The 27,352-nt window shown below is 41.8% G+C and overlaps 5 protein-coding genes across 31 annotated transcripts in view; 2 read left to right on the top strand and 3 right to left on the bottom strand.

The window, feature by feature from the left end:
• The window catches only part of LOC114641503 (tripartite motif-containing protein 16-like), a 1,283,323-nt gene that overhangs the window by 112,877 nt on the left and 1,143,094 nt on the right, over positions 1-27,352 (top strand). The gene's annotated exons all lie outside the window — the stretch shown is intronic.
• Positions 1-27,352, bottom strand: part of LOC114652414 (tripartite motif-containing protein 16-like) — a 1,097,043-nt gene that overhangs the window by 510,037 nt on the left and 559,654 nt on the right. The window lies entirely within an intron of this gene.
• Positions 1-27,352, bottom strand: part of LOC114643026 (tripartite motif-containing protein 16-like) — a 1,170,030-nt gene that overhangs the window by 782,899 nt on the left and 359,779 nt on the right. The gene's annotated exons all lie outside the window — the stretch shown is intronic.
• LOC127527845 (zinc finger protein 184-like) overlaps positions 1-27,352 on the bottom strand; it is a 579,825-nt gene that overhangs the window by 254,930 nt on the left and 297,543 nt on the right. The gene's annotated exons all lie outside the window — the stretch shown is intronic.
• Positions 6,846-27,352, top strand: part of LOC114652539 (tripartite motif-containing protein 16-like) — an 837,738-nt gene continuing 817,231 nt past the window's right edge. For all 4 annotated transcript variants that reach the window (XM_051927874.1, XM_051927875.1, XM_051927877.1 and 1 more), the window contains exon 1: positions 6,846-7,627. In XM_051927874.1, the coding sequence (XP_051783834.1) occupies positions 7,043-7,627 (585 nt within the window). In that variant the 5' untranslated portion in view covers positions 6,846-7,042. The remainder of the gene's footprint in view (positions 7,628-27,352) is intronic.

Here is a 27,352-nt window from a genome sequence, read left to right as displayed (position 1 = left end):
TTAATGAACCTCTGCTGATTATAGTACAAATAGTTAATCCACTCTAGATTCATATTTTGTGTTATCCAAATGAAAATTGACTCAAACCCTGCTTTAATTTCATTTCTTGCCTTGTTTTCTTCAGGAATCCCCCTAGGCTGCCCAATTGCATCCTGATGTACTCTTGGATCAGGTGTATAGGCTCTTTTAACTCTTCCCTCTTCTGGCAGGTACCCTATATCAACTTCCTGTACTGCCATTACTATTGCACATTTTCCTGACCAGTTTGCTGGTAGAGTGTCAAGAAGTCCGAGTTTTGGGTCACACATCCACCATCTATCTGCTAAGGGTCTATCTTGTAAATGTACTGCTTGCAATACTATAGAAGAGTGCTCTAGATTCCATGTTTTAAAACAGTCATCTTCGAACTTCCCAACTGCCACTGTCCCTTTTCTTGACTAGCACTCATATTTTTATGGATAGCAGTTAGCTGCCTCATATAGCGCTGCATTTCAAGCTCAAGTTGCTCTAAAGGGGGACCCTCATGGGGTTCCCTCCAAATAGGTGTAGGCATTTGTCGACCAGTAAGCATTTCATGAGGTGTTAGATGCGTCACTCTGTTAGTCTGTGAACGATACAACATTAAAGCAATTGGCAAAGTATTTACCCAATTAAGACCAGTGTCTGCGCAGACCTTAGCTATTTTATTTTTCAGGATCCCATTTGCTCTTTCCACCATTCCCTGTGATTGGGGGTGGTACACACAGCCAAGTCTTTGTTTTATTCCCAGCGTTTGCAATACCTTCTTAATTGTTTTTTCAATAAAAGCTGACCCATTATCTGAACTGACGGAATACCAAACCTCGGTATGACTTCTCTTGTCAGGAATTTGATTACTGTTTGAACATTTTGATTAGGTGAGGGAATTGCTTCTATCCATCTGCTGAATCTGTCAATTATCACCAGTAAATACCTCTTTCCAGAAATTGTAACATTCATGTCTGCATAGTCCATCAATAGATGTTTACAAGGTCCTTCAGGTACTGAAATGTGCCCTACCGGGGTATTGAGTCCTTTCCTGATATTGTTTTTTGCACAAACCTCACAGTCTGATAGGTATTTATCCACTGCTGGTTGTAAATAAGGAGACCAAAATCCATAACTTGAAATCTTATTCAGTACTTCCCCCCTTGCGCAATGGTCAGAACCATGCGCATCTCTGATGAGCATTTGTAAAAGTGAGGCAGGGGCCACATATACTCCGTTTGGGTTACGCCATAATCCTTGAGGCGACTTTTGTGCCCTTCTTTGCTCCCAGAACATTTTTTCTGTTACCCCGTCCCTGTCCTGCATTGCAATTATGTCTTTTTTGGTGGTGTTTGTCTCAATAATGACTAATGGTGCTAACACTGCAACAGTAGAGCCGGCAGCTTGACGAGCCACAGTGTCTTCAAAGTTATTTCCTTTGGTCACATAGTCATTGCCTTTTTTGTGGGCTTAGCATTTAACTATTGCAAGACTTTTAGGTAACAACATTGCCAGTATTAGCTGTACAATTTGATCATAGTGTTGGATGGGTGAGCCATCACTCTTTTTGAACCCTCTCTGTTTCCATATAGCTCCAAAGAAATGGCAGACACCATGTGCATAAGCGGAGTCAGTAAAAACAGTAACGCTTTTCTTTTCACCTAATTTGCATGCCTCAGTAAGGGCTTGGAGTTCAGCCAATTGTGCTGAACAAGGCTGATTGCTTTTTTGTGAAAGTAGTGTTTGGAACTGTCCTCCGACATATTCCACAACTCCAAATCCTGCATGAAGACCTAAATGGTCTCTGAAACAAGAGCCGTCAACTAAGAACACATGGTCTGGAGTCTGTTGTGGATCGGACTCCAAATCAGGTCGAAGCTTTGCGAAAGTTGGTGAATCTGCAATGCAGCCATGTGGTTCTCCTTGTACTGGAACAAACATGGCTATGTTTAATGTGTTACACCATTTAATATTGATATCTGGAAATGTCAATAGCAAAGATGCTGCAATCAAGTGTGCTGGAGTCATGGCAAACCTCCCTTGGTTGATCAATTCAACTGTTTTGTGAGGTGCCAGAATGTGCACTGGGTAACCAATTGTAATAGCAGATGCTTTGTCATAAGCAAATTGAACTGCTGCCAACCCTTCAAAGCAGGGCGGATAACCTTGAGCTACACTGTCTAACTTGGCACTATAATAAGCAGCAGGCTGTCTTTTTCTTCCAGTGCAAGTATTTTGCATATGAAAAACAGCAGTAGCAAAGCCAGAACATGGATTTCCCACATAGAGCAAGAATGGTTTGTCATAATTTGGTAAGGTAAGTGCTGGTGCTGACTGAAGCTCTTGTTTGATAGCATTAAAAGCTGCATTTGCATCTATTGTCCAGTCCAGTGGGTTTCTGAGGTCCTGCAGTCCTGCAGTTTTCATGAGCTCCCTCAGAGGGGCTGTTTTTAACATATAGTCAGGAATCCACTCAGCACTGAATCCAATCATTCCTAGAAAAGTCATCATCTGTCCAACAGTGATTGGTTTAGGGTCTTTACTAATCCCTTCTAAATGTGAGGGGGCGATAGCTCGTTGGCCCTGAGAAATAATGTGACCTAAATATTCCACACTTGCTTGACAATACGGTGGTGCAGTGGTAGCGCTGCTGCCTCGCAGTTAGGAGACCCGAGTTCTCAATGCGTGGAGTTTGCATGTTCTCCCTGTGTCTGCGTGGGTTTCCTCTGAGCGCTCTGGTTTCCTCCCACAGTCCAAAGGTTAGGTGGATTGGCGATTCTAAATTGGTCCTAGTGTGTGCTTGGTGTGTTTGTGTGTGTCCTGCCCGGGATTGGTTCCTGCCCTGTGTTGGCTGGGATTGGCTCCAGCAGACCCCTGCGACCCTGTGTTCAGATTCAGCGGGTTGGAAAATGGATGGATGGATGGTTGACAATATTGTAATTTAGTTTTTGAGACTTTATGTCCTACCTTTGCTAGAGCCTGCAATAATGTTATTGAATCTTCATGACAGTGTTCTTATGTAACAGAACAAAGCAGAATGTCATCTACGTACTGAATCACCACACTTTGTAACATTAAGTCTTCTAAATCCACCCTCAAAGCCTGATTAAACACATGAGGTGAATGTTTGAATCCCTGTGGCATTCTGGTATAGGTCTACTGTGTTCCTCTATATGTAAAAGCAAATAAAAACTGACAAGCTTCTGCTAATGGAATACTGAAAAAGGCTGAACATAAATCAATGACAGTAAAATATCCAGCTTCATCAGGTACATTAGTCAAGAGTGTATGTGGATTGGGAACCTCTGCTGGCCAGTCCTCAATAATTGCATTTACTTCTCTTAAGTCATGAACAAGCCTCCATTTCGATTTGTCTGCTTTTAAAACTGGCAAGAGTGGGGTGTTACAAGCACTCTTTGTCTCTTTTAACACACCTGCTGCCAACAATCCAGTTATAGTGCCCTGAATGCCCTCCTCAGCACTTTGCTTGAGGGGGTACTGGGGTTTCCATGGTGGATGATGTCCAAGTTTAATTTTCATCTCTACCGGGTTTGCTGATTTCATTAATCCTACGTCAGTATCATGGGCTGACCAAAGCTCAGCTGGGACTGCTTGTTCCATTTCCTGTCTAAGCGCAGCTTGTGAGGTTTCACGTTTCACTGCCTGTCTGCAGGCAGTTAACATTACAACTTTAGGAATCCCTTTTACACAAGCTGGGTGAAATATTTTTAAATAATCATTGTCAGCTGACTGTTAGAGTGAGGGATTAGCTGTTTCTTCCCATATTATTGTCTGTGCTCTCTTAAGCATGGGCCCCAAATCTTTACTGTCATATCCTTCTGCTACTAACATCGTTACATGTGGCAAGGTGTTTGGAATCTGAAACCATTTACCTGTGAATTGATTATTTTCTATGCGAATGGCTGCTCCTTGTTTGCCAATTATGAAATACTGAGAGTGCAGGGTGACAGGCTTGGAGCTGGTCTCGGAAAGCTATTTTTTCTCTAATTCTTCATCATTTTTAGTGTCATAAATCATAGTGCAGTGGTATTCTAACTTAGGTCTTCTAGCCTGTGGCAGTCAGGATGACACAAATTGTCCCCACTTTTCCCATATCTGGGTTACTAATTGAGTGAATGAGTCTGAAGGCATATCTCCGAGCAAATAAACAGTTGCTTCAGGCACCTGAATAGCCATCTGGGTCGGGATGCAGCCCGCATCTAAATGCACCCCAGTCGGGGTGCATGAAATCGTAAGATTCATTTTACACAGTGCATCTCTTCCCAAAAGATTCACCGGTGACTGGTCTGAGACAAGTACTGGAATTTTTATTACTTTACCCTGTAAACACAACTGTACTGGAGCCGTTAGTGGAATAAACTGAGCTTGTCCCGAGAATCCTACCATCTTAACATGTTTACCTGACAAGGGAAGGTATGTCGCATCTCTCTTTTGGACACAGGTGTAAGTGGCTCCAGTGTCTATCATAGCTGAAATAAGTCTCCCTTGTAATTCTACACTAGCAAGTGGTTCACCATCAGCACCCCCAGATAGCACTGGGTACTGTCCTTCCCAAGTAGGATTCCCTGGGCCTCCATATAAGTCTTAAACGAACCCCATCCAAGGATTAGTGGGTCCCGACGTATGCTCCATTATGCTGATTCTGAGCTTGGGGGCTGTTACAATTCATCTGGTTCTGGAGCTGGGGGGCATTACAGTTTGATTGATTTTGAGCTTGTGGCATACTAGGCTGGAAGTTTGGATTATTTTGGGTTAGCTGATCGTTGCCTTGTTGCCATGGTCTGACTCTGCAATTTTTGCTAAAGTGACTTGGTTGGCCGCACGCCCAGCACACCCCAGGGGGTCCCATTTGTGACCTGGAATTTCCACCTCTGGGATATCTTTGTTGTCCCCGTCCACCACCTGTCTGCTGGTATGGCACAGGATATGTAAACATGGGAACTGGCATCCCTGGTGGTTACCCTGCCTGTAGCTAGATATAGATGGGCTGCTGGGCCACCTGTACATGAGTTAGATAGATAGATAGATAGATAGATAGATAGATAGATAGATAGATAGATAGATAGATAGATAGATAGATAGATAGATAGATAGATAGATAGATAGATAGATAGATAGATAGATAGATAGATAGATAGATAGATAGATAGATAGATAGATAGATAGATAGATAGATAGATAGATAGATAGATACTTTATTAATCTCCAAGGGGAAATTCACATACTCCAGCAGCAGCATACTGATACAAAAAAACAATATTAAAGAGTAATAAAAATGTAGGTAGAAACAGACAATAACTATGTATAATGTTAAATGTTAACGTTTACCCCACCGGGTGGAATTGAAGAGTCACATAGTGTGATGGAGGAACAATCTCCTCAGTCTGTCAGTGGAGCAGGACAGTGACAGCAGTCTGTCGCTGAAGCTGCTCTTCTGTCTGGAGATGATCCTGCTCAGTGGATGCAGTGGATTCTCCATAATTGACAGGAGCCTGCTGAGCGCCCGTCGCTCTGCCACAGATGTCAGACTGTCCAGCTCCATGCCAACAATAGAGCCTGCCTTCCTCACCAGTTTGTCAAGGCGTGAGGCGTCCTTCTTCTTAATGCTGCCTCCACCGCGTATAAGAGGGTGCTCACCACAACTGTCTGGTAGAACATCTGCAGCATCTTATTAAGGACGCCTGCAGTTGGTACTATTACAGGTTGTCCCACATGTGATTGGACATAAGCAGGTTGTTGGGATACTTGAATGGGAGCTGGCATTACTACAGGTTGTCCTACCTGTGGCTGAACAAGGGCAATCTGTTGGGAAACCACTGGCGCCATTAACTTACCGTCCTCAGCTGGACCCGTTTCCGGGGTGTGGATCACTGCCTGGACCTTCTTTTTATTTTTCTGTGTCAGTTCCCCAAACTGAAGCTGAGTTAGCTTTCTCAATGTATCCCTTTCCTGCTCAGTCAGCCTCTTTTCTTCCACACGGTGTGTTTCCACCGCATGAGACACATGATCACAGAACTCTCTATACGACTTCGCTTCCAGGCCTATTGTGTCCTCCAGCTTCTCTCTTACCGGTCTAGGCAAGACCTTGAGCACTGCCCTTCGGAACAGTACAATCGTTAATGAATCCTTTTCAGGATCTTTTTCTGTCTCCAACCTCCACTTTCTCAACTATCTGTCCACAAAAGCAACAGGATTTTCGAGTCACCAATGGGGTCCCCCTTTTAAAATTTTTGGGTCTATTTTTGTTGGGTACTCTTCCTGCAAGACCCTCCACAAGGCTGCCCTGTGAGGGTCAAAAAGGTTTGCATCATATACAGCAGTGCCCAGCGCATCTGATAGATTAGCTTGTTCCAGTAAATTTGACATAGTACTACTGCCTGCTATTCGTACTAGTAATTCTTTTATATCTCCTATAGCCAGCAATTTCCCTGTTGTTCTTTCCTCAAATGTTCTAATCCACTTGCATCCCCCCATATATGCTGGGGAGTGCCACCACCAGGCCCTCCAAGTCCTGTGTCATCCATGGTGTATATTGCTCCCTGTCCCCCTTAACTAACATAGGGTATTGCCCTCCTTCCAGTCTAGCAGGTGGTTTTAGTATTTTTCTGTTTCTTAATCTGTTTCTGTATTCTTCCTGTCCTACACTAAGTACTTGATCTAATTCTTCCAAGCTCAAATCAATAACTTATTTCTAGGCATTCTACCTAACATAAATTACCTCAATCAGTCCTCATTGTATTCAGGGTTCTCATGGAAGAATTTGATGATGATGGTCATGTGGACCTTTGGCCTTTAATCCATCAATGTAAGGACTTCACTCTCTGAGCTCCTGCCTCACATTAACTGTTCACCCTCAGTGTCTCCTCAGATGTTCTCTTTGTGAGCTCTCAGCTTTCTCTTTAAATCTCCTCCTCCTCCTCCTCCTCACTGAGCACAGACAAACTTTCACTTTCGTTTCTTCACAAGTTACTTCCTTGTTTGTCTGACTGATTCTCTCTGCATGCCTCTCCTGTGAATGACGATGGCTGAAGCCCAGCTGGGTGGATTACAGGATGAGTTCACCTGCTTGGTGTGTCTGTACACCCTGAATGACCCCGTCACCATCCCCTGTGGTCATAATTTCTGTCTGAAGTGCCTTACTGACTGCTGGGATCAGAGCCAAGAGTGTAGCTGTCCTCAGTGCAGACACACCTTCACCACAAGGCCTGAGCTAAACAGAAACACTCAGCTGAATGAAGTCATCAAGAGATATAAAAGACCAAGACTCAGTCCTCCTCTGTCTCAGAATTATGCTGGCCCTGGAGACGTGGAGTGTGACTTCTGTACAGGTAAGAAGTTCAGAGCGGTGAAGTCCTGTCTCACCTGCATGGCCTCCTACTGTCAGACTCACCTGCAGCCTCACTATGAAGTAGCAGCCCTGAAGCACCACAAGCTGGTTGATCCTGACAGAAATCTGAAGGAGAAATTCTGTGGAAAATATCAGAAAAGTCTGGAGATGTTTTGCAGAACCGACAAGACATTTATCTGCTTGATGTGTGCGGTGAATGAACACAACAGTCATGAAAAGTCCGCGCTGGAGACGGAAAGAGAAGGAAAAAAGGTGAGTGGAGTTTAGTGTTTAATGGAAGCTTAATAAAGAAAAGGAGTTAAGTGATACACAAATTTATCTTGGCAGACCAATGATCCCTCTGATCGGTGTGTATTCCTCCCACTCCTAGTGGTCCTACGCCATGGTGGCCTTGGGCCATGGGTAGGGGGTCGGCTGTACCCCTTCTGCCTACTCTGTCACTCAGAGAAGAGAGCGCAGATCCCGCACCCTCCCTCCGGGGAGCCTGGGTGCTGCCTTTCCTAGACGATGCATGACAGCAGCCTGGAGGGAAGCTGGCCGGACACGCAACGTTCCTGCTGCCGTCTGTTGGAGGTGCGTTCGGACCGCTTCGACAGCCTTACCTGGTTGGTCCTGCCAGTGACACATGCTTGTCTCAGAGATTAAGCCATGCATGTCTAAGTGCAAATGGAAATGACAGTGAAACTGCAAATGGCTCATTACATCAGTTATGGTCTCTTTGATCGCTCCATGTTACTTGGATAACTGTGGTAATTCTAGAGCTAATACATGCAAACAAGTGCTGGCTCCTGCCCTGGGGAAGATGTGTGCATTTATAAGACCAAAAACCCACCCGAGTACTCGTGCCCGGCCAGCTTTGGTGACTGTACATAACCTTGGACAGATCACGCACACCCGGTGGCAGCGATGACTCATTCGAATGTCTGCCCTGTCAACTGTCGATGGTACTGTCTGTGCCCACCATGCAGGGCCGGATTAAGACCCTTAGATGCCCTAAGCACTAAGTAATTTTGGTGCCCCCTTACACTAGTAATTCAAAATATTAAAACAATAACAAACTAGAAAATAAAATTTTATGTTATTATCGAAAATACGGAATTAAACAAAACATACTTATAGTAAGAAGGAAAATAATATTTATTTTTGTATGCTTCATTTTATTTTTATCTTAATAATTTTCGCCTACTTTTTTTCCTTACAAACTCTCTGATTAGATCTTTATAATCAATCTTACATAACGCATCTGCTTCTATACATAACTGAGATAAGACATCCAGCCTGCCTTGATGCTTAGTTGTTCTGAGGGGATTTTTAAAATATTTCAACCGAGAAAATAAGCGCTCAGCTGAGCAGTTTGTGACCATTAATGTTAAAAATATACGAAAAGTAATGTCTACATTTGGAAAAGCACACTCAATATTGTCTTCTAAAATTATTTTACAAAGTTCTGCATGACTGAATCTTGTTTTTACATTTTCTGTTGCACTGAACTTATGGCGCACATATAAATGAAACTGCTGAAGTTCAGCTGAGAAATTACTATTGAAGTCCTCTGGCTAAGCATCAATCAGTTTTTCACAGTACTTAGAATGCCTTTCAATGTTAGTAGATGATGAAGTGACATATGGCAGATCACTTAGAAAAGAAAATCTCTCAGCTATTTCTGTGTATATCTCTCCTCTCCTTTTCATCTCAGTTTCAAGTTTGTCAACAATTATACAAAAGCTGCTGATATGAAATTTATCTCTGGCATTCAGATATACTTCTGGTGTACCTCCATCATTGGGTAGCTTCTTTCTGATACGTTTGTGAGTTGTAGCTGCCTTGTAATCGACGTCTGGTAACATTTCCTTTGCTTCTTTTCATATTTTTCAAATTCATTTTGTAAAGTACACACTTGATCAGCTAATGATACATACAGATCTGCACATGTTTTTAAGTTCACATCCTCATTTTGTAGAACTTTGCTTACTCTGTGAAAATTCTTCCAAAAATTCCACATACAAATTAATTCAAGCTCTTGCATCTTATCTGCAATATTATTTGCTTCTCTTCTAGCGTCTCCCTTTTCTAACTGGTCTTCGGCTATATATTCTAACTAGCAAAATACCTGCGCTTCACAGCGGCGAAGTACTGCTTTAATATTTTAAATAATAAACTGAGGGAAAATGTACCAATAATTATTTGTTAAGGATCTCTTTGTATACCACGTTGTCAGTTCGCCCCTCCGGTTGTAATATGACCAAGCTGTGTGCTAAGCTTACTCTTGAGCATGTAACGTATAGTTGGCCACGTGAAAAGCAATCTTGCCTCAAATCAATGCCAAACTTTTGCAGGGTCTGTCCCTGAGACTTATTAATTGTCATTGTGAAGCAGAGCCTTACTGGAAATTGGGGGCGTTTGAATTGAAATGGGAGATCAGAGGGTATAACGGGGATGCAAGGAATAAAAACTCTCTCCCCTGAGCCACCGCCAGTAAAAATAGTTGCCTCAATTAGGTTCTTTTGCAGGCATGTGACCTGAAGTCTCGTGTCATTACAAAGTTTCGTTGGCTGTAAGTTTCTCAGTAACATTATTGGTGCCCCAACTTTCAAAATTAGATTATACTCGGGAGTGCCTGGAGGATTCAGAGTGTGGACCGAGCTGCAGGCTATGGACGTATATATGTACGTAAGTAGGATTCAGTTAGCGTTGGCAACACGCCTACCAAATTTCTTGAAGATGGGCCCATTAAGTAACAAAGACCTTTGGAAAGTTCAATATGGCAACTGACAGTGGTGTCATACCACCGAAATAAGTAGGTACATCGGTTTCGGTTAGCGCTGGAAGCCGCTTACCAAATTTCATGAAGATGGAGCCATAAATAATAAAGTTTAACATGGCTAGAATTTCGAAATGAAACCTGCTTAACTTTTGTAAGTAAGCTGTAAGCAATGAGCCTGCAAAATTTAAGCCTTCTACCTACACGGGAAGTTGGAGAGTTCGTGATGAGTGAGTCAGTGAGGGCTTTGCCTTTTATTAGTATAGATGTATATGTATATGTATATATGTGTGTGCGTGTGTGTTTGTGTGTGTCCTGCGGTGCGTTGGCACCCTGCCCGGGATTGGTTCCTGCCTTGTGCCCTGTGTTGGCTAGGATTGTCTCGAGCAGACCCCCGTGACCCTGTGTTTGGATTCAGCGGGTTGGAAAATGGATGGATGGATGGATATATATATATATATATATATATATATATATATATATATATATATAGCTGTACCCGGCCACGCATTGCTGTGGCTCAGTCTGGTTAAATGGAAAAGAAAGAAAAGAGAAAGCGCACGTTCCTAATATGTTTAATTTCACAATGTTTGTGGGTATAAAATATTTTTTGTTGTTCCATTGTCTGTGCAGAATGTTAGACTGAATAATATTGTTAAGTTCATAGACGTCTTTGTTTTTGGCAGCAAGAATAGCTCGTTCACTCAGCCAATCGTGATTCTTATAATTGGTTTGAATATTGGGAAATACTTTTTCAACCAATTCTTCTTTTGACGTCACTAAATTGCAGAAGTTATGAGGCAATGAAATTCGTCCTGAGGTCAGATCAGCCGCCACCTTTCCATTCCCAATTTCCAGATTTCTCCAACCCCGTTATTGACAGTTTGCATTATTTGATCGTAAATGCCTTTTTGCTGAAGTGTTAGCTTAGGAATATTTGATTGCACATACGACAAAAGATCACCCGTGTTGTAATTTTGATCACGACGCAATTCTACATCGAACGAAGCAGCAGCAGATCGATTCGGTGATGGCATTCCCAATTGATTGAGAACTTTGTTTGCGATTTCTAAGCACAAATCTTCAATCATTATCAATGCTTAGTTGTAGATTTCTGCTGTGAAATCCATGTTTATATTTGAATTGTACTTGCATATTCGACGGAAAATATCTTCAGCCATGTACGATTTATATTTCTCCCATAACTGTGTTGGAGATGAAGGAGAGCAGGCGGTCAATATGATTGCAAACAATGCACGAATTTGATTTGGATGTGACGTGTTGCACGCGTCATTAATGTATACATCCCAGTGTCGGTCGTTCGCCAATAAATTCAGAGCTTGACATGTACTTTGGAAAGTGTCATGTGTAACGCCGTTGACAATTCTCAATTGCTGGAAAGACGTTGGACCGGGCACATTTACCAACAGCATGTGAACAAAGAAGCATTCATCTTGATTGGGATGCACGGTGTACAGTCTGCCTATCGTAGTTTCTTTGTATATGCCAGGTTGTCCGTTGACTCGCTCTCCTCGTTTGCGTTGTTCAAATGATTTTCTACTCACATTCCATGTGTAATACGTAGGCACTTCCGAATACAGCAGTGTTTTCACAAACGCGTCATTTTGACATAACGTAAAGAAAGCAGTTAACGTTGTAGCCGGTGGATTCAGGGCTATTTGTTGCACATTTGCAGCTGTGAAATAAACGCGTTGTCCATTTTCTAGATGTACTGCTAAGTGAACAACATCTGGACTTCGTTCATGTATGGGAAATGAAAGAATTCACCATACAGCTTCATTGCTGCTTATGTATCTTCTAGCCTAATACTGTGCGATTTCATCCATATGTTTGACCACATTCTTATCACTTCTTTCTGGTTGCACGCCAAAAACTGCCATGTCGCTGCCTTTATTCACGTACTTACAAATGTATTTGATCGAAACATTGAAACAGAATCGTAAAATATTTAGTATAGCGTGTGTTGCTTTTACGTCCAACAGATTGCGATGTGTTTTCAAAAAAAGCATGTTTTTACCTGTCACAGGTGTGCCATCTATATAATATGTATATAAAAATACGCGCGTATTCGAATGCAACGTTGTGTCAAAATTTCAAAGCAATCGGTGAAGAACTTTCGGAGATTTAAGGTTTTGAACAAACGAACATTTACATTTTTATTTATATAGATGTATATATATATATATATATATATATATATATATATATATATATATATATATATATATATATATATATATATATACATGGTTTTGGCAGCCAAGCGCTTTTTTTTCCAACCTAGAAGACGTCTCTTGAGATCCGTTTAATTGCCTCGTTGATTGCATGTCTTCCAAGGTAGTTTCAATCCTCATTTCCCACACCGAGTCATCTCCCCTTTTATGAGTGACTGTGTTAGTTGCCGTACTTCGTACAGGTCTTTGAACGCACTGAATACTTGTAACTGGTGTCGCCCGTCGGCTACTTTCGACAGGGAATGGAAGCAATTGTCGAGTAACAAAAATTATTTGTAAGTTATTTTGCATTGAAGAAATAGTAAAAACTTGATCACTTGGGTCAATACCTAAAGAAATACACATAGCAAACGCAATTGCGAATTCACCAGAATCTGTATGATTTAATTGTTGATGTGCGTCTTCATAAACTATGGGAGGTTTGTAAGGAAACAAAGCATGCTGATCTGCTCCCATTTCATCTTACAGTACTCTACTACCCGGAACTGATCTGATGTTCATACTAACCTGGCTTATGGCTTTTGGCTCCGGGGCGATCACGCCTGAAATTACCAAGCGTTACTGTTTATTATGAGGGGCCAAACAGGCCATAAATCATATATTTCTGTGTGTAATCTATTAGTTTACGTAGCAACACTATTGGTTTATGAATATTTACTATCGGTTTGCGTGCATACTTAATTGGTTTGCGTGCGTATAATACTGGTTTCATTCATATGAACTATATTGGTTCGTGTCCGTATATTATCGGTTTGTGCGTGAACTATATCCGTTTGTATATGCATAGCACTGGTTTGCATATGAACTATATTGATTCGCGTGTGTATATCAGTGGTTCCAGTACGTTTGTTATTGGTTTGTGAGTGAACTGCATTGGTTTTCGGTTGTGTGTTATCGGTTTGCGTATGAACTATATTGGCTTGCATTCTGTGCCGGTCTAACGATGGATTTGTGTATGCACTATATTGGTTTCATGCACGTCTTATACTGGTTTCATGTGGGTAACATATCGGTTTTGCGCTTGAACTCTATTGGTTGTATGTGTGTTCCATGTCGGTTTCTCGTACGAAACATACTGGTTTGCGAACGCACACTATTGGAATGTTGTGTATGAACTATATCGGTTCTGCATACGAACTATATTGGTTGTTCACGTGATCTTCAGTGAAAATGGGCGGGGCAAGAAACAGGAACTCAGGGGCCGGTAGTGTCACGGAGCGTGTAGAGAAGCTGACAGGAGACAGGTCTGGGTATACGTTAAACAGTGCAGTATTTTTTTCCACACAGTAGGTTTGGGAAAGGACTTGGTGGTAATTATTACTATTTAATAGAATCTACCATTGAGTGTGTAATGAACACAAAGCTGAAGTTAAGTACGTATTTGGTCGTCTTTTTATTCGCTTCCAGCTACATGCTCGCTTGCAACCCGCGACTGTACTTTTTCACACAGCTTTTGCAAGCTAGTTACTTATTCTAAAGGCAAAATATTCTACATTTACTACTGACGCCTTTATCCAGTATAACATGTAGTTACTACAGGTTACATTTCTTATGCCCAGCGATCCCGCACCGTGCCGCCTATTCAGGTGAAGTGACATGCTCATGGTCACACAGTGTCACTATGAGGACTTTAACCGAGAAATGTAGGATTTAGAGGGCAAAGCCCTTACCACAATGCCCCAATGTTTGCACATCTGCAATGTGTATATTATTTGACATAATATAATCTTGTCCAGGACAGATTCCTTTGTTAAAGTTGAGTGTAACATTTTCAACCCGTTCAAGAGCTAAATCTGGGATATTTATTCTTTCAAATAATGTATCAGTTTGCAGATTAATGTACACGCTGTATAATATTTTACCATGCACTTAACATTGAAGAAGAAGCTGGTTTGTGAATAAGTAGCTGACTACAAGCATATGTGTAGCTAGGAGTGAATAAAAAGCCACCTGAATGTGTACCTAACTTAAGTCCCGTGATCATTTCAGATGTTAAATGTTAATCATCACCAAGCCCTTTCACAAATATTAAGTGGCATACAAAAGTATTCAACCCTCTTGAAAGTCATAATTTTCTGCAAGACAAAAGATTTATATACATTTATTCATTCAGTATTTTTCTTATGCTGTGACAAAACATTTCCAAAGACAAAATAAACCATTTTCTGTAGACGTTTAACTGAAGAAGAAAAACTCCAAAGTTAATGTTTGCATAGGTATTTAAACCTCTGTGCTTTGGAAGCTCCATCATTACACCAATGACAAATTAATTACAAAGGTGACAGTCGTTTAACAGTCATAATTAAACATGATGAGGTGCTACTTGTGAGTCCTTTCTGTCTCTCTGGATATAAACAGCCCCCTTTGTAAGGGCCGTAATCTTTGGTGGACAGTCACTGCAAAAATGAAAACAAAGGAGCATTCAACTGATGTGAGAAACAAAGTTATTGAAATGCACAAGACTGGGAATGACTATAAAAATATCAAAAGAGTTTGAATGTCCCATTGCGCACTGTTGCATTCATCACCAGAAAGTGGAAGGTTCATCAAAGTACACAGACTCTGACTAGAACAGGCTGTCCCTCAAAACTCAACATCAGAGTGAGACATCAACTGGTGGGAGAGGCGACTAGAAATCCAACTGTCACTCTCAGACATCTGCGATGATCTTTAGCTGGAGTAAAGGTGCAGGGGTCCACAATTTCAAGAGTTCTCCATAAAAAAGGCTTCTATGGGAGGGTAGCATGAAAGAAGCCATCCATATTACTAACCGAGAATGCTAAACCAGATGGACGCAGGGACATCCGGCCATGGGCCGTAGCCGCAAAAAGACGTACTGCGCAGGCGCAAAAAGAGTCCGCGAGAGGCAGCTGAGGGGCCGAGAGAGGCGGACAAGACCACAGAAAAAAGGAGTGAGCACAGAAAAAAGAGAAAAAAGTAGTAAAAGAAATGAGGCGCAACGAGCACCGAAAAAAGGAAAAGGCACATAAAAAAGTAGTCAAACGCAGGCAAAGCACAAAACACATTGCACACGAAACTAGACCCAAAAAAAAAAAAAAAAAGAGGCTCGCGCACAACAGCAAGGCACCCCCCCCCCCCCCCCCCCCACAGGCACCGGACGGGACACACACCAAGAGGGGCATTCAACAAGCCCATGGAACACAAAAAAAAAGAACACAAAACCACCCCACAGACCCTACAAGCAAGGGACGGGACACACACAAAGAGGGGGATTCAACAAGACACAGGAACACAAAAAGAAAGAAGACGCTCGCGCAACAACAATCCTCACCCCCCCACCCCCACACATCCATAAGAAGTGACACCCAAAGCCACATATTCTAAAGTGAACGTCAACACCTTCACACTAGGCAGCATAGGTGTCAGCATAAGTGGATCTCCTTACAATAAAGCACTATTAACAGTTCAACTGCAGAAAAGGAAACATATTAACAGTGAGTGCGATCCTCCTTATTACTTATCCATATTTCGCATGCTGAGAAAGAAACAAGTCATGAATACACGATCACGGGTACAAAACGATTCGGAAAGGATAACAGGAACAAACACACGAACACGAAAGAAACAACAAAATAGACGGCGGAGCATAAAACGCGCTTCTGAAACTCACAGAGAAAAAATGTCGCGGATCAAAAAACGCAAAGCACAAGTAACACCGTTAAATAGACGTGCCCAAATGGACAGACACAATGAACGTAGGGGCATACAGCGCGCGTCTCAAAGTGCTGCATCGAAACAAGCACGATTTCAAAATGAAAGAGCTCGCGACTCAGACATACAAAAAAGGGAGCGAAGAGAAAAAATAAATGAACGCGGACGTGTACAAAGCGCAAATGAACTGCCAGAAAAAAAGAAAGCAAGACTCCAAAAGGAGAAAGCTCAAATGACCGACATACAAAAACGGACAAGGGTCGATACAAACAATGCAAGACATAGACTGAAATGGACTTTGCGCAAAGCGGAGGCGAATAAATTAAAAGAAAAAAATAGCGCGTCCCAAATACTGGACATGCAACAACGCGGCACTCAAACGCCAAAAGCAAAACATGCACGTAGCGGACATCAACGCCAGACACATATTAAACGCTTAAGCCAAATGGCTGAAAACGCCTTCAATAATGAATCCACTATTGAGGAAAATTCATTGGGATTAATGAATGTCATTTGCAGTCATTGTCATTCACTTAACTTCCCAGAAGAAACAACTGGCAATACAAATAATGAATTTACACGTTGTCCTGAAACAAATCAACAACGCAAATATGCACAAATCTACATCCTAGATCCAGATGAGGAAATCTATCAACGAATGAACCTTCCTGAAAACAAACAATGCACAGAGCTTATAATGAGAAACGTCTTTCATGTCATAAACAATCACCCATTAGCTAAGTCTATAAAAATGCTACATGAAGTTGAAAAGGAGGCCAATACAAAAGCAAATGCAGAAGGTATAGCGGCAACTACAATTGCTTTGGTCTTGATAAAGGACAAAAAACAAGATCCAAGACTAACCCGGCCGGATTACCACAACACAACCTTACCCTTAAAAACGGAACAATAATCATGCTATTAAGAAACCTTAACACTAAACAGGGTTTATGCAATGGCACACGGTTAGTCGTCAACACCATGACACACAATGTTATTCAAGCAACAGTTCTTAGAGGATCACATGCTAACAATACTGTTCTCATTCCTAGAATTGACCTTGCGAGTTATGACCTAGAATTACCTTTTACATTAAAACACCAACAGTTCCCCATTAAACCTGCATTTGCAATGACCATCAACAAATCACAAGGACAAACCATGGACAAGGTTGGCATCTACCTCTCTGAACCCGTTTTTGGACATGGACAACTTTATGTTGCCTTCTCACGTGTTCGACGTTCATCTGACGTTAAAGTTAAAATTATAAATGATCCATGCCAAGGAAGACTCATTCAAGGACAAGACACCATCTTTACTACTAATGTTGTATACAAAGAAATATTCCAATAAAACATCACTCTATGCCAAACACTCTATTTTTTATTTCTATACGCATCATCCAAACCTGCACACTGTACTATATCTAAATCATACATTTCACTCTTTGTCATGCCCCAACGCCAGGGGTTGGCGAGTGAAGCGAGCAGGGGGCAAAGCCCCCTAGTTCCTTAAGAAGGTCCACATAAAACAACGTATGGCGTTTGCCACAAAGCATGAGAAAGACCCAGTTAAAATGTGGGAGAAGGTTTTATGGTCATATGAGACCAAAATAGAAGTTTTTGGACAGACGTAAGAGGTATGTGAAGTGTAACACTAACATTGCCCAGGCCTCAAGAAACAACATTCCTACAGTGGAATATGGTGGTGGCAGTCTCATGCTATGGGGATGTTTTTCATGTGCTGGGTCTGAGAATCTTGTCAGAGTTGAAGGGACAATGGATGGACACATATACTGCACAATTTTGCAAGAGAACTTGTTCCAGTCTGCTATGAAAGCTCAGGAGAAGATTCATCTTTCAACATGATAATGACCCTAAGCATTAGGACAATGTGACACTGGGATAGCTCAAAAACAGAAAGGTGAATGTTTTGAAGTGGCCAAGTCAAAGCCCTAAGCTTAACCCTGTTGAGAATCTGTGGCACTGTTTGAAAACTGCTGTTCAGAGGTGCCATCTCACCAACATAGAGGGTCTCTAGAAATCCTGCCAAGAAGAAAGGGGCAGAATCACTCCTGAGCAATGTGCAGAACTGGGGCCTACTTACAAAAGAACGAAGGCTGTTACAGCAGCAAAAGGGTTCTTGACCAAGTATGAATGTGTTGGGCTTGAATACTTAATGCAAACACCAACTTTGGAGTTTTTCTTCTTCAGTTAAATATCTACAGAAAATGGTTTATTTAGAAATGTATTGTTACAGCACAAGAGTTCACATTAAAAAGAATGAATAAATAAACGTGGAAAAATCTTTTGTCATACAGAAAATTAGGATGACTTTTAAAGTGATTGAATACTTTTGCATGTCACTGTTTGTTTCTGAAAGGGCTTGGTGGTTATTATTTTTAACAGTATTTTCCCGTATTTCTGAAATATTCACGGGGCTGACGTGAGGTGCACATTCTGCTGGCTTTTTATTCAATCCTAGCTACATCCAGTATATGCTTGCAGTCAGCTACTTATTCATGCAGCTTTTGCACACCAGCTTCTTATTCTAACGGCATGGCAAAATATTCTACAGCATGTACATTAATCAGAATCATTACAAACTGATCAATTATTTAAAAAAATAAATATTCCACATTTTGGTTCTGCACAGGTCAAAAATGTTAAACACAACTTTAATTTAACAAAGGAATCTGTCTTGTCACAAAACTGTGAAAATTAAAGTGGCTGAACGTGATTTAACACTTTACAGTGCCCATGATAGCACAGTAAATCCTATTTATCAGATATTGGAGTGGAAATACGCAGGTACTCGTACCTGGCAGGGCAAAAATCGGCTGCATCTTAAAAAAAGCATATGCCTTGTCACAAAACTGTGAAAGGTAAGGTGGCCCAATATGATGTAACTCACATATACTGGTCCTAAATATGGAACATCTAGCTTTTCAAAGAATGGACACGATCATATCATGTCAAATAATATGCACGTTGCAGATGTGCAAGCAGTGGGGCATTGTGGTTAGGGCTTTGTCCTCTAAACCCTACATTTGTCGGTTCAAGTCCTGATAGTGACACTGTGTGACCATGAGCATGTCACTTCACCTGTCTAGGCGGCACGGTGCGGGATCGCTGGGCATAAGAAATGTAACCAGTAGTAACTAAATGTTATACTGGATAAAGGCGTCAGTCGTAAATGTAGAATATTTTGCCTTTAGAATAAGTAACTAGTTTGCAAAAGCTGTGTGAAAAAGTACAGTCGCGGGTTGCAAGCAAGCATGTAGCTGGAAGTGAATAAAAAGACGACCAAATACGTACTTAACTTCAGCTTTGTGTTCATTACACACTCAATGGCTGATTCTATTAAATAGTAATAATTACCACCAAGTCCTTTCCCAAACCTATCGTGTGGAAAAAAATACGGCGCTGTTTAAAGTAAACCCAGATCTGTCTCCTGTCAGCTTCTCTACACGCTCCATGACACTACCGGCCCCTGAGTTCCTGTTTATTGCCCCGCCCATTTCCACTGAAGATCACGTGAACAACCAATATAGTTCGCACGCAGAACCGATATAGTTCATACACAACATTCCGATAGTGTGCGTTCGCAAACCAGTATGTTTCATACGCAAAACCGATATAGTGCACACATAAATCCAGCATGTTACTTTCACAAAGCCGGCATAGTACGCACACATAAAACCGGTAGAAGACCGGGCGGAGTGGTGGCTCTGAGGCTAAGGATCTGCGCTGGTATCCTGAAGGTTGCCGGTTCGAATCCCCGTCAGTGCCAAAAGAGATCCTACTCTGCTGGGCCCTTGAGCAAGGCCCTTAACCTGTAATTGCTCCAGGGGGCGCTGTACAATGACTGACCCTGTGCTCTGACCCCAAGGGGTATGCGAAAAAAAAACTAACAAACACTGTTGTAAGTCGCTCTGGATAAGAGCGTCTGCTAAATAATGTAAATTTAAGACTGACAAGGACTCAATGTAGTGCATACACAAAACCAATAGCGTTCATACGCGAAACCGATATATTACCCACGTGAAACCAGTATAGTGCATATGAAAAACCAGTGCTATACGTAAGCAAACCAGTAGTATACGAACACAAACCAATATAGTTGATACGCAAACCGATTGCATACGCACGCAAACCAATGCAATTCCCTCACAAACCGATAGCAAACGCACGTGAACCAGTAATAAAGTTCAATTCAATATAGTTCATATGCAAACCAGTGCTATGCATATACAAACGGATATAGTTCACGCACAAACCGATAATATACGGACACGAACCAATATGGTTCATATGAATGAAACCAGTATTTTTCGCACGCAAACCAATTAAGTATGCACGCAAACCGATAGTAATCATCCATAAACCAATAATGTTCATGCGTAAACCAATACTTTACGTACAAAAATATATGATTTTTGGCCTGTTTGGCCCCTCATAGTTTATAGCTGTGTATTGGAACATCCAAATCCTGCTTCTTCCTCCTGCTGCTTGCTATCGCCGCTCACCTACGCTACCACACCCGCCTGTCCTACCGGCTCCGTTGTGCTGTGCTGCTTCTACACTGCTATCAGATAAGTATCACTCACTATTTTAGCGCTTTGAGTACTGAGAAAAGCGCTCTATAAATGTAATGAATTATTATTATTTATTATTAAACACTAAAGTACAAAAACGAAGTAGAAAGTAACACTAAACCTCAACACCGCGGGGAACACCGACACGCCGCGTCTACTAAACACTAAGAAACACTAAAGGAAAAAATACTATTCAGTAAGTAGCGCGTCTACTAAACAGTAAAGGAGAAAGGACTAACCGCGTCAGTTGTGGAGCTCAGCTCGGATTGAAATGAAGTGAATGAAATGAGGTGAATGGGAGGGGAGATGATCACGTGACTTCCCCACCTGCCTTAACTCTCCATCCCTCCATCAACATAGTCTCTCGGATCCCAACTCTCCTTTCGCACACCGCATCTACTAAACACTAAGAAACACTAAGTTGAAACACTAAAGGAAAAAATACTATTCAGTAAGTAGCGCGTCTACTAAACAGTAAATCAGTAAAGGAGAAAGGACTAACCGCGTCAGCTGTGGAGCTCAGCTCGGAGCGAAATGAAGTGAATGGGAGGGGAGATGATCACGTGACTCCAACACCCGCCTTAACTCTCCGTCCCTCCACAAACACACAAACACAGCCACATGGATACCAACTCTCCTTTATAGATATAGATGCTTCTAAAATTTCAAAGAAATATTTCAAAATTGCTGTTATTGCCATAGCATGTGCCTCCTATCTTATATCAGAGAGGGATTTTAAGACATTTTCATTTTTAATACGATCTTTAAGAATTTTCCACCGGCTGGTTGAGGCGGAAAAGAAGGTATAGAGTAACTGTATTGTAGAGAAGAAATTAACAGCCTCTTGACAGCAGTCAACAGTGCTTCGGCCAACCAGATTTAGAGAATGAGCTGCACATGGCACATACTGTATATAGCAAACTTGTTTATTTCCAAAATGTTTTGCTGCATCCCCTTATAACACCCAGACATGTTAGCAGCATTGTCATAAGACTGACCCGTACATTTTGAAAAATCAAGTCTGCAAGCTTCACGTAAGTGCTGCAACACTTGGTTTGCCATTTTCTTGCCGGTGTGGCTTTCTATTTCCAGAAAGGTTAAAAAGCGTTCAATAGGCTGCCCATCTTTAAAGTACCTAAGTACAACACTTAGCTGATCGATATGTGATACATCTGGTGTTGAATCAACGGACAAACTAAAATAACCAGAAGATTTAACTTCTTCAACAATGAACGCATGGACCTTTAGTCCCATTATTTGAATAAGTTCCTCGCAGGTGGTTTTTGACAGGTAAGAAGGATTTCCTTTGCCAGAATTTCCATACTTCAAAATGTGACCTGCTAAAAATGGATCAAACTGGCTTATGAGTTCAAGTAGCCATAAAAAATTTCTATTTTTCAATGATCCAAACCTTTCTTCTGTTCCACTAAAAGCCAGGCCACGTTCAGGCAATGTTCAAATAACAGCTATGACACGCTTCAAGACATGTTCCCAGTAATCACACTCTTCCTGAATTTGTTTCTCCAACTGTGACTTCAATCCCGCACCTTGTCTGCGAGTTAAATATGTTAGCAAAAAGTCTCTGTGAGTAGTGCTTTTCTGATGCCTTCTCTTATAACAAAATTCGAGAAATTTTAGGAGCAAACAGTTTACAAACAAAACAATAAACTGATCCTGTTGATGGCGAATAGAATAACCACTCTCTCTTGTATTTCTCACCATTGGCTTTTGTCCCAATAAAAAGTTTCTGTGAACAATACTTTACTTATTTGCCACTACTAAAATGCCGACAAGACTTGTCAAATGGCCCATTGTGGTGTTGACAGGTACTGGGACCACAAGTGATCCAATAAGCCACATCATCAGCAGATAAATCAAGCCACATTCCTGGATCTTTAGCTAAATTGTGATTTTCTTCATCTTTTACAGACAGAATTATTTCACTGCTATTGCCATCATCCACTAAACTTTCATTTTCAGCAATTAATTGAGCCCCAAAATGTAATGTAAAGTCATCAACATTTGCTGTAGAGGTATCCGTATCAAGAGAATTTACAGGCAAAGTGGGATCGTCTATGAGACATGTACTAGATGAACTTGCTTGTATCACCTCGGTGATTCTAACGTTATCACATTTTGATTCTGAAGTGATCAAAGCGGTATTTGCCGTATTTTCATCCACTTCTGATGACGGAGATTGATTTTGACCCGGAACATGTATATCATGTTGTGGAACTTGTGTGAAGAAATGAGTTAGTTTTGCAGTCTTGATCTCTAATTCTAAAGTCTTCTCTCGTTTCTTGTTTGATAGTTTTCGTTTTTGTGCTCCACTTCACTGAACCCGTTTCATCTTAGTTCTTGGGATCTGTTAAATACAGAAATGAAAAGAATATGTTATTTGACTGTGACGGCATAGGGAGGTACAGGAAGGTATTATTCATTTTTCACTAAATTTTGAAAATGGCTATAAATTTAATTAATTTAATAATTTATGTGATAAATTCGGCCATGAAAAATTTTTGTGGTGCCCCCTTTATCCTTGATGACCTAAGCATGTGCTTACTTTGCTTATATGGTTAATCCAGCACTGCCACCATGGTCACCAGGGGTAACAGGGAATCAGGGTTCAATTTCAGAAAAGAAGCCTGAGAAATGGCTACCACATCCAAGGAAGGCAGCAGGCGTGACAAAAAATAATGCAGGCCTCTTTGAGTCCTGTAACTGGAATGAGTGTACTTTAAATCCTTGCATGAGGATCCATTGAAGGGCAAGCCTGGTGCCAGCAGCTGCTGTAGTTCCAGTTCCAATAGCGTATATTAAAGTTGCTGCAGTTAAAAAGCTCGTAGTTAGATCTTGGGATTGAGCTGGCGGTCAACCTTGTGGTGAGCTACCACCTGTCCCAGCCCCTCGCCTCTTGGCACCCCCTCAATGCTTTTGACTGAGTGTCCCGCAAGGGTCTGAAGCGTTTACTTTGAAAAAATTAGAGTTTTACAATCACTGCTAGGAATAATGGAATAGGACTCCGGTTCTATTTTGTGGGTTTCCTGAACCGGGGCCATGATTAAGAGGGACTGCCAGGGACATTCATACTGCGCCAAGAGAGGTGAGATTCTTGGACTGGAGCAAGACAAGCGAGAGTGAAGGCATTTGCCAAAAATGTTATCATTAATCAAGAATTAAAGTCGGAGGTTCAAAGGCGACCAGATACTGTCGTAGTTCCGACCATAAACGATGTCAACTGGCGATCCGGTGGTGTTCTTCCCAGATACTGCCGGGCAACCAACCAGGAAACCAAAGTTTTTGGGTTCCGGGGTGAGTATGGTTGCAAAGCTGAAACTTAAAGGAATTGACACAAGGACACCACCAGTAGTGGAGCCTATGGCTTAATTTGACTCAACACGGGAAACCTCACCAGCCCCGACATGGAGAGAATTGACAGATTGATAGCTCTTTCTCGATTCTGTTGGTGGTGGTAGATGGCCGTTCTTAGTTGGTGGAGCGATTTGTCTGGTTAATTCCAATAACGAACGAGGCTCCCTCCTGCTAAATAGTTATGCAACCCCCGAGCGGTTGGCATCCAACTTCTTAGAGGGGCAAGTGGGTTTCAGCTATGTGAGATTGAGCAATAACAGGTTTGTGATACCCTTAGATATCTGAAGCTGCATGCGCACTACACTGAATGGATCAACATGTGTTTACCCAGAGCCGAGAGCTGTGGGTAAGCCATTGAACACCATTTGTGATGGGGACTGGGGTTTGCAATTGTTCCCCACAAATGAGGAATTTCCAGTAAGTGTGGGTCATGAGCTCGCACTGATTAAGTCCCTGCCCTTTGTACACACCGCCCATTGCTACCAGAAATGGATGGTTTGGTGAGGTCTTCGGATTGACCCTGCCGTGGTCGCTCGTGGCATCTGGTGGAGGGCCAAGAAGACAATCGAACTTAACTATCTAGAGGAAATAAAAATCGTAGCAAGGTTTCCGTAGGTGAACCTGCAGAAGGCTCATAAACAATACCTCCCGTGATGGGACCCCAACCTTTTGTGCCTGCTCTTTCCTATCATTGGAGAGGCGGAGGGCTGGAGAGAACAGGGCGTCTGCCAAGAGTGCCCTTCCCCATCGACTGTCTGTGCCCAACCTGACCCCCCATCCCTCTGGTGAGAGATGGGGGGGGGGTTCTCCCTGAGGCATGCCGGACTTGTGGCCTTGGAAAGGCCCAGGTGGCAGGCCCAACTCTCCCAGGAACCCGCCAGGACCTCTCTTCCCATGTGAGCTGGGATAGTCACAAAGTTGCCTTAATCACCCCTGTCATCCAACAGGGTTAAACCGGGCACCTACCTATCTGCTTCGGTGACACAGTTCAATGACCCGGTGCGCCTCCCCTCCCTGCCCACTGTAGGGGGAGGCCAACTCCAGGCACCCATGCCCCTGTGCTACCCCACCTCAGTGTCTCTTGTTCCTTGTTCCTGATCTAGGTATAGAGGCGAAAATCTAATCGAACCATCTAGTAGCTGGTTCCGTCCAAAGTTTCCCTCAGGATAGCTGGCACTCGCCAAACTCAGTTTTATCTGGTAAAGCGAATGATAACAGGCCTTGGTGCCTAAACAATCTCAACCTATTCTCAAACTTTAAATGGGTAAGAATCCCGGGTTTCTGGCAAGGAGCCACAGCAAGGAATGTAGAGTGCCTAGTGGGCCACTTTTGGTAATGAGAAAAGGCACTACAGCATGAACCGAACGCTGGGTTAAGGCGCCTGATGCCGATAGTCATCAGATCCCAGAAACAACAACAACAACAACAACATTTATTTATATAGCACATTTTCATACAAAAAGTAGCTCAAAGTGCTTTACATAACGAAGAAAAGAAGAATAAAAGACAAATAAGAAATTAAAATAAGACAACATTAGTTAACATAGAAAGGAGTAAGGTCCGATGGCCAGGGTGGACAGAAAAAACAAAAAAAAACTCCAGAAGGCTGGAGAAAAAAAATAAAATCTGTAGGGGTTCCAGGCCACGAGACCGCCCAGTCCCCTTTGGGCATTCTACCTAACATAAATGAAATAGTCCTTTTTGTAGTTAGGGTTCTCACGGAGTCACTTGATGCTGATGGTTATACAGACTTCTGGCTTTTAATCCATCCATCATTGTTGGAACATCATGGTGCTTTGGGTAGATGGTGGTGGCACAAGCCACCACCAATAGGACACCGGAAAAGAAAACAGAAGAGAGAGTAGGGGTTAGTACAAATTTTGAATGAATAGTTATTATAATGAATTGGATATACAGAGTGTCAGGATTAAATTACAGTGAAGTTATGAGAAGGCCATGTTAAAGTAATGTGTTTTCAGTAGTTTTTTAAAGTGCTCCACTGTATTAGCCTGGCGAATTCCTACTGGCAGGCTATTCCAGATTTTAGGTGCATAACAGCAGAAGGCCGCCTCACCACTTCTTTTAAGTTTTGCTCTTGGAATTCTAAGGAGACACTCAGTTGAGGATCTGAGGTTGCGATTTGGAATATAAGGTGTCAGACATTCCGATATATAAGACGGGGCGAGATTATTTAAAGCTTTATAAACCATAAGCAGAATTTTAAAGTCAATTCTGAATGACACAGGTAACCAGTGTAGTGACATCAAAACTGGAGAAATGTGTTCGGATTTTCTTTTCCTGGTAAGGATTCTAGCAGCTGCATTCTGCACTAACTGCAAACGATTGATGTCTTTTTTGGGTAGTCCTGAGAGGAGTGCATTACAGTAATCTAGCCGACTAAAGACAAACGCATGAACTAATTTCTCTGCATCTTTCGATGATATAAGAGGTCTAACTTTTGCTATGTTCCTTAGGTGAAAAAATGCTGTCCTAGTGATTTTATTAATATGCGATTTAAAATTCAGATTACAATCAACGGTTACCCCTAAGCTTTTTACCTCCGATTTGACTTTTAATCCTAATGCATCCAGTTTATTTCTAATAGCCTCATTGTATCCATTATTGCCAATCACTAAGATTTCGGTTTTTTCTTTATTTAATTTGAGAAAGTTACTGTTCATCCATTCTGAGATACAGGTTAGATATTGTGTTAGCGAATCAAGAGATTTGGGGTCATCAGGTGCTATTGATAAATACAGCTGTGTGTCATCAGCATAGCTGTGGTAGCTCACGTTATGTCCCGAGATAATCTGACCTAATGGAAGCATGTAGATTGAGAAGAGCAGCGGACCCAGGATAGAGCCTTGTGGAACACCATATAGAATATCATGTGTCTTTGAGTTATAATTACCACAACTAACAAAGAATTTTCTCCCTGCCAGGTAGGATTCAAACCAGTTTAAGACACTGCCAGAGAGGCCCACCCATTGACTAAGGCGATTCTTAAGAATATTATGATCAATAGTGTCAAATGCGGCACTCAAATCTAAGAGGATGAGAACAGATAAATGGCCTCTGTCTGCATTTACCCGCAAGTCATTTACTACTTTAACGAGTGCAGTTTCTGTGCTGTGATTTGTTCTAAAACCTGACTGAAATTTATCAAGAATAGCATGTTTATTGAGGTGCTCATTTAACTGCATAATGACTGCCTTCTCTAGAATTTTACTTAAGAAAGGCAGGTTAGAGATGGGTCTATAATTTTCAAGAGCAGAGGGGTCGAGATTATTTTTCTTAAGTAGGGGTTTAACTACCGCAGT

Source organism: Erpetoichthys calabaricus, chromosome 5, assembly GCF_900747795.2.
Source record: "Erpetoichthys calabaricus chromosome 5, fErpCal1.3, whole genome shotgun sequence".
Taxonomy (NCBI): domain Eukaryota; kingdom Metazoa; phylum Chordata; class Cladistia; order Polypteriformes; family Polypteridae; genus Erpetoichthys; species Erpetoichthys calabaricus.
This window is presented reverse-complemented; position numbering and strand designations above follow the sequence as displayed.